Raw genomic sequence first — 8,431 nt, 5'->3', positions numbered from 1 at the left:
CCCCCCCCCATTTTTGTCAAGTGTCCACGTTTTGTGACTCCTGAATCCGAAAAACAGGTTTTTACGAATGTGTCTATCTGTGTGTGCGTGTGTCCGTAGATTTTTAGTTTTTCAGCACGATAACTTTCGAAAGAATTGACAGATTGGATTGGACTTTGGTATACTCTTTTAGTGTCCTGAAATAAAGGCCAAGTTCGTTAGCCAGCCATATTGGGTGGAAATTCAAAAAGTGAGCTAATAAGATATCTTAGAGAGTTGTCCAGCCTGATTTTTGAATGAGGTTTTCATAAATAAAATATTTTTTTTTATAAATAAACAAATATGACGAAGAATGGCCTTTTTTCTATTTGACATTCCCGGTGCTTGTCAATAACAGGATAATGGTTGAAATCGCTTAAGTTGCATAAAATATCATTAGTTCAGGATATTCCAATATTAGGAATTATACCAAAAAAATTTGTTATCAACAAATTATTTGTTGAAAACATGTTTTCTACGATTTTCCGTAGACATTTTTTCAAGTTATGTTGCAAGACATTGGAATCGAAGCAATATGTCAAAAAATTTCTTTTCTGATTATAATTGTTTATATTATAAACAAATTTAATGTACAAATGCAGTAATCCGGCATTTTTCGACAGAAATATTCGTTTTTTTTTCTATGTCATTTTTTTCCATTCGGAAATTTATGATAATTTTACTAAAATTCATAATTTATTGATTAATCTTATGATTTTGTAAACAAATCTAATAAAAAATGCATTATTTGGGCGTTTGTCGAGAGAAAAATTCGTTTTTTTTCAGTCGCAGTCTTTTCAGTTGGGAACTTCATGACAATTTCAGCAAAATTCATAATTTTTTGATCATTTTTATGATTTTATAAAAACAAATTTAATAAACAAATGCATTATTAGGGCATCTGTCGACGGAACAATTCTTTTTTGTTTCACTATCAGACTTTTAATTGGAATCTTCATAATAAATTCGGCATAAATTCATGATGATTTCAGCGAAATTAATAATGGATTGATAAATTTTATATTTTTTTAAAAAAACAAATTTAATAAACAAATACATTATTCGAGCATCTGTAGATAGAAAATTAATTTTTTTCGATATCCTAATAAAACTGTTGACATAGAAAAAAACGATTTTCTCTGTAGACAAATGCCTGATTAATGCATTTGTTTATCTAATTTGTTTAAAGAAATAATAAAATTTATCAACTTATTATGAACGTTGCTGAAATTCTTATCAACTTCCCATCTGAAAAAACTGGCATTGAAGAAGCCGAATTTTTCTGCCGACAAATGCCCGAACAATGCATTTGTTTATTAAATTTATTTAAAAGATCATAAGATTAATAAAAAATTATGAATTTTGCTGCAAATATCATAAAGTTTATAATTTTAAAAAACTGCATCTTGCCATATAACTAGAAAATACGTATGATTGTAGAAAATCATTTAAAAAATTTTTTCAACAAATAATTTGTTTAATAAAAATTTCGTTCTTTAATAATATATATAATATTGGAACATCTTCAGCTAATATTAATTCATGAAACTTAGGCGATTTCAACACTTTTCCTGTTATTGAGAAGCACTGTGAACGTCAATAGGTAAAATGGCCATTTTTCGTCATATTTGTCTGTTTATTAATAAAAAATTGGAACCCTAATTGAAAAATCATGCTCGACAACTCTCTTAGAAATCTTTAACAGCTTTGTTCACATTTTTTTTGTTCAAATCGCTTAATATTTGTGGGCTGTACGTTATTTTGAACCAAAAATGACATGTTTTACCCACTGTGGGTCGGGAATGTGAGAATGAGATCATATGAACTCCCATCTAATATAACGCTGCTGAAGGTTGTTTAAAATTCTCAGCATAAAACACTAACCAGCTTTCACTCTTGGTTGAAACTAACCGCCTCCCACCCCCACCCCCAAACCCTCGTTAATCGAAGTTTTGTTGGTCGACCGTATGTGTTACGTTTAAATCGTAAAAATAAAATTGGAAATGAGTAAATTCAGTTTTTGGAAAACTGGCAGATGTTGCAGTAAAATGTTTAATAACAAACTTTTTTAAAAAAATGCGTATTTTTAAAAAAAAAGAGACAATGAAACTACGTCTGTTTTAATATGAATGCATGTTATGAATTGTAATAATATACATTTATGGAAATGATATACAAGTTGAGATACGTGATGAGAATGTATTCGTTACAGCCGAAGGAGCTTTAAAAAAAAGTCACTATCGCCAAATTATTATTGTCGATGTTTTGACTTTTAGTTTTAAAAAATCCGTGCACAAGTGTAAGCAATATACAAAGACCGAGCGCGGAGCGCGAGGTAAACACATTATCGAGCGCGGAGCGCGAGATACATATATTATCGAGCGCGAAGCGCGAGAACCAGCAATCGCGCGCCTTAGGCGCGTTCAAACTTGCGAGCCGCGCGCGCAGCGCGCTATTTCAACGTGCCCGCGAAACGGGCTGATTTTTCTTATTATTTTTCAATAATTAATTGTTTAACCATTGTTTAAATAATACTCTTCGCACTATCACTTGTGTGCATATTTCATGTACATATCTTCTTTGTGTAAATTACATCCAGAATATTTGTTGTCGAAAGTGAAGGAAGGAAAAGTGGTCAATTATTTGATTTTATATGCACTACAACTTTTTTCTGGCATCATTAATTTTCGTACGAGATTCCTGGACTATTTTGAAAAACAAGATTAATAGGAAGTATAATTAATTTAAAAAAATAATAAGTATAATCCAATATTATTATTTATGTTTAATTGTTGATTAATTTTTAAATGTTCAATTGATATAAAGACGTCATACTCGGGAATAACATTTTCTACGCCTAGACCTAGATCGTGCCGCTGTTACGGTTCATCCCACTCGAAAAATATTTTATATCCCGATCTACGTTGCGGTAATTGAATTGTAGATATAAATATGTTCGATGCAAATTCGAATACCCGAATGGAATGTTTTCATTTCTAACAAATGAATTAATATTATTATTATTATTAATATTATATTGTTATATTATAATGAATATATTATTTGTCTTTTTTGTAAATTTATACCTTGTATATGTTGTAGGTCAGTAAAAAATTGAGGGTTTTGGTTAAAACCCTTGGGAATTATCTCAACACCTTTGTTTAAGAATATGGTTCATTTAGGTATTACCTTAAAACTAATATTTACTAAGAACATTAAACTAATATAATTTGAGAGATTTGTTACGAACCGCTTTGCAAATCTAGAGTTTAAAATTAAAATATTGAAGTTGATTGCATATTATTTATCACAATTCTGACTAATTAAATACTACAACAATTTAATTATCAAGAGTACAAAAATACGTTTATACAAATCTTATCGACGACATAAACTATTTTTTGCAAAAGAAAGCACTTTCTTGGCTGAGTATAACGTCAAGAATAAAAGATTTTTGTTTGTAAAATTAATTAAAGATATTTAGTGAAAATTGTTTATTCCATAAATTTGATGAATTGTCTAACGAATACAAGTCGCTTCTCAACGAATCTTTTAAATTATAATCAGTTCAATCTATTATATAAACTATATACGTGAATTATAGAACAAAATAAAGACTAGTTCATGTTTAAATTTCAAATTTTTCTAGATACCTGAAACGTTCTGGGAATTTACAGAAATTACCTGATAGTGTTCTACATTCCTAAATAAACCAGGGATTTAGAAGATTTTTCTGAACTCCGGCAGTTATCTAATACCCTAGGTTTTTATTGAAGCCCTCATTTTTTCGAATAACGTACGACATATACGTGGTTATATTATGACTAGAACCTTTAATTCTTTCTACAATTTTATTTCAGAATGATTTAAACTCGACATTTTTTTCTCCAGGATCCTCTTTCACCGGGCCCTTGCCTGGATATCAGTGACGATGAGCTCGTTTCAATATCAGTACGCGACCTGAATCGCCAACTAAAGCTTAGAGGTCTTTCTCGCGACGAGATAGTGCGTATGAAACAGCGACGAAGAACGTTAAAAAATCGAGGCTATGCCGCCAGTTGTCGGATTAAGCGCATCGAGCAAAAGGATGAACTGGAGACTGAAAAAACTCAGGAATACAGAGACATGGAAGCAATGCAGGACGATAATAACAGAATGCGAGAGGAAATTGAATCTTGGCATTCTAAATATTTGGCCTTAAAAAAATTCGCTTTGCAAGAAAAAATCCATCTTCCATCTGAATTGGAAACGATGTAAATTATCACTGTTAATCTATTATAGTTGCTCTAATTACACATTAATTTAGTAAAATTCAATATTGAAAGCACTCGGATGAGGGGAATAAAGTATTTCGTTTTTATAATGTTTTAAGTTTTTAGTTAAGTTATCTCAGTGTTTTACAAAATCTTGTCTCTTACGTGATTAATCAACATGATCGGAAAGACTATAAAAACTACCTCTTGTGTCCTTCAGTGTTCCATGACGATTAACACTTTTTAAAATAGATAGAAAATTAAAAAAAAAATGTGCTGAATTGTATGGAAATATACGGAGTAAACGTGAACCTCATTCTATAAATAGAAAATAACTGTCTAATTATTAAAATCCTTTAGTAAAAAAAGTTATCATGTGGACATTGCGGTTTCAATTTAATTCAATATTGAAAATTTTTAAAACAAACTTAAAGCTCCAATGCGCTTGCGTTAGAAATTGATGACTATGACTTAAATTTGAAATGAAGGCATTCAAGAAAATAAGATAAATACTTACAATTAAGAATTAGAGTTTAGATAGATAGTGTTTCGGTGGAAAATCGAAACTAAAAAATATAATTTTAAGGCTTACACTTATAGAAACAAAATTCATAATTTGGAAAACATAAGTTTAAAAAAAGTCAAATAATGAAAGCTTTAATCAAATAAGTTTTTAAATACTCTTTTTGTTATGCTAAAAAATAGAGACACATTATTCATATTAGTATAAAGAAAAAATTATTTTATCGAATCTATTTTAAATCTGGTAGGCCGTCTATGTCTAAATCAGCGAATGATCAAAAAGCGGTCAACATTTTTGTTAAAAGTGTGATATTTTTAAATCTAATATAGCTATTTATCTTTTTACTCTTGACTCTAATAATATCTCCTCTTTTTCTGAAATCCGATAGAAAAGGTTTAAAAAGGTACAAATTGACAAATAGGCCGCGGTTTCACTGAAAGTATTCAAGTCAATTTACTCAAAAACTCAGATTTTTTCACTTGACTTTTTTCTAGATTCGTCCTAGGGGGGGGGGGGGGGGGGGGGGGGGGTAAATTTCGGGAAATGGCTTTACGTAATTTACGGATGGCCCTTGTTGTAAAGATGTGTCGATATTCATGATTTTTTTAACAATATAATTTTATGGTGCGATGAAACGCCAAAAATTGTTTCATTTAACAATTTATTTCAAACATGTGTTGGCTAAAAAAGTTTTTTTTTCATGTTAGAAAAATGAAGAAAATTAAGCAATATAAAATAAAGTGTCAAGAGATATTTTCCTAAAACTGTGTTGCAGAAAAAATGATTTTTCTTTGACTTTTTTCGTATCTTGTATCACTTTGGCAGAAAATATGAATTTTGTTTCTTCATAAACGTAAAATACTCTTTTGAAAAAATGATCTTTTAATATTTTCAGAAAAACCGCCAACCATTTGATCAATTTTGAACTTTTTCCAGCGGATTTCGAACGAGAAACGATGTTAGAATTGGGAGTAAATAATAAACACCTATATATTTGATAAAAAATATAACATTTTTAACAAAATTTTGATTATTTTTCGATAAACCACGTTTTTTTTTTTTTAATTAAAATACTCATAACTTTATCAAAACACAATTTGAAATAAATTCAGTTATTTATCAATAGTAATTATTGATAATCAATGAAATATAATAAATACAACAAAATAAATACTCGTAAAGAATTGAAATTTATTGCAATAATTAGAGTATAAAAATAACTTACTTAAAGAGTAACCGAAGGTCACTCGAGGTCTTTTTCTTTAAACAATGTTGATTATACCTTATTTTCTCCAGTTTTTTCAGTACAATACACACGAGATTTATCCATTTGACGAAAAAATCTGTTTAGGAGTTGGACAAATATTCTTTACAAATCAAATTGTTTTTAAGGAAATCACGTAAAAAAACTTTAGTTACTACATGTTTCTAAAATCTGAAAAAACTAAAAGCTTAATATTTCACTGTAAAAAACAATCTATAAACGCCAGAACAAAATTAAAAACAAATAGAGTAAGTTTAATAATATTTGTTATAAATTTGACCTTGAGCAACCTCTCAATGTTTTTATTTTTTTAATTCTGACAAAAATCAGGGGTTATTTTCTTATGAAAAAGAATAATTTGAAGGGTGCCAAATTAATTTATGAAAATAAAGCTTAAAAAGCACAATAATGTACATCATAATTTCTAGGAAAGAAAGATGGAACATAGTATATAGGACAGTAGAAAACTTTGTCAGTTTTTTATATTGTCGTGATTCAAGATAGATATCAGTTGACTAACTACATGAACATTAATTGAATTACCCAAAAGTCTGTATCTCTGCTTATTAGTCACGGTATTTGGAAACGAAAATTCTTCCGGAAAGCACATGAGCCTGGACACTTCTTTGGGCGTGAAATACCTTAATTTCAAACCAACCAGAGACTTCAACTCTTCCAGAGACACGTCCTTGCAACTCTTCAGCTTAGAAAAGTGTTCCTTCATTACATCGTCTGTATATGGAGAAAATACAGAGCCAGTTCCTTCCACGTAGTGACCATATGCTTTAGTAAAACAACAGGAACCATTTGCATCTTCGTTTCTTATGTCCAAAATCGATACATACTTCTGAAGTGTCTTTTCTGAAATTAGATATTTATCTTCTACCTCTTCCTGTATAATGTTTCGTAGTTTATAACATTCTGTATCAGTTTTTGGATTTAAGAAGCCGTCTTTAGAAGCCAATAACCTATGCCGGCTGTTAGGAAAAATCCGAGAAATATTTTCTGGGAGAGAACTGACAAAAGAGGAATCTTCGAAGCAAAAGTTAAGATCTTTCCTCTTGGCTAAAAGATAGTATCTATGCCTCGAATTAGGAACACCGAATTGACATGGACTAAGTAAAAATTCCTTGTAATTAAATCTATTCTGAAGGCTCGTAACGAGCTCATTCCTTGTCTTAGAAGTATCAAATCCTTTTACATTTTCCACTAAAATGAATTTCAAGGTTTCGATTTGAGGTATGAGCTTTAGAATATGGAATAAAGATGCGGATCTGTTATCCAAGGCATCTTTTTTTAGACCTACTCTTGTGAAGGGTTGGCATGGCGGACTCATAAGAATTGTGTCGATGTTAAGTTTTCTTATTTCTTCTATGCTTAGCGACTGAATGTTTCTGCTGATGTTTGGAGTGTTCTGGAAGTTGTACTTGTAGACTTCATTTGCGACAGTACTTACGTCAATTGAAAGAACGACTTCAGCTTCCACGTTACTTTCTGTACAAAAAAAGTTTGGATTTATTTTCAAACTTAACTAATACTGAAAGAAAATATTTTATAAATTCGACGTATCCTGATAAGAAACGAGTGAGTAACTGGTGCAACGGATTTTGAACTGAAATATAAGAAAAAAAATAGCAAATGCATATTTAAATACAAAAAAATGGATTTTATTCTACAAACTTATGCTTTTTGAAAATAGAAAGTTTATATTGGATTGGAATCAGGAACATTCAATAGTTCTGCAATTGTACAATAAGTTGTGCTTCACTCAAAAATGTTCAAACTATATCAAATCAGAAACATTTAATAGGTTGTGCAATTTAAAATTTGGAGCCCATATGATTTAACAATTTTACTTTTAATGCCGTTAAAATTACGTAATTATTTCAGAACCTCTTCGAATTAGGCGCTTAAATTGCGGTTTTTAAATAGTTAAACCTTAAAGCGTTAAAAGTGAAGAGAACATTTTAAAATTAGAATCATAAAATTTAAAAAGTTTTTATATTGAAGCACTTTAAAGTTGAACTATATTCATTTTAATTGTTTTCAAATATATGAAGAAAGTTTACAATTTCAATTTTATTCCAAGAATTAAAAATTCAAAAATTGAATAATTAAATAATTTCAAGCATTAATAACTGAACAAACTATTCATATATTAAGGCATAAACATCCCAATTGTTTCATTTTGAAAAATACAGTTGATTCAGGTAGAAATTAATTGCCCAAGCCTTTCACTAATTACTAATATATAAAGCACTTAATTGTTTTAAGTCTTGAAAGTAATTGTAATATTATCTAGGGTTTTAAATCTAAACTGTTAAATCGGACTTTTTCCAAGTTTCTAAGCTTATTTCGCAAAGCAAAAAATTA

The 8,431-nt window shown here is 29.6% G+C and overlaps 2 protein-coding genes across 4 annotated transcripts in view; one reads left to right on the top strand and one right to left on the bottom strand.

Annotated features, from left to right (window-relative positions):
* Positions 1-4,603, top strand: part of LOC117171982 (transcription factor MafK-like) — an 8,705-nt gene extending 4,102 nt beyond the window's left edge. The window contains exon 2 of the mRNA XM_033359687.1: positions 3,910-4,603. Coding sequence (XP_033215578.1) covers positions 3,910-4,275 — 366 coding nt within the window. The 3' untranslated portion in view covers positions 4,276-4,603. The remainder of the gene's footprint in view (positions 1-3,909) is intronic.
* A 1,370-nt stretch (positions 4,604-5,973) lies between these two features.
* LOC117172010 (tRNA (cytosine(38)-C(5))-methyltransferase) overlaps positions 5,974-8,431 on the bottom strand; it is a 2,950-nt gene continuing 492 nt past the window's right edge. For 2 of the 3 annotated variants that reach the window (XM_033359729.1, XM_033359730.1), the window contains 2 exons: positions 6,602-7,552; positions 5,974-6,137 (listed from right to left, as the gene is read on the bottom strand). In XM_033359729.1, the coding sequence (XP_033215620.1) occupies positions 6,016-6,137; positions 6,602-7,552 (1,073 nt within the window). In that variant the 3' untranslated portion in view covers positions 5,974-6,015. Of the gene's footprint in view, positions 6,138-6,523; positions 7,553-8,431 lie in introns of those variants that run through there. The other variant, XM_033359731.1, reaches the window with a different exon arrangement.

Source organism: Belonocnema kinseyi, chromosome 4 (assembly GCF_010883055.1).
Source record: "Belonocnema kinseyi isolate 2016_QV_RU_SX_M_011 chromosome 4, B_treatae_v1, whole genome shotgun sequence".
NCBI classification, from domain to species: Eukaryota; Metazoa; Arthropoda; class Insecta; order Hymenoptera; family Cynipidae; genus Belonocnema; species Belonocnema kinseyi.
This window is presented reverse-complemented; position numbering and strand designations above follow the sequence as displayed.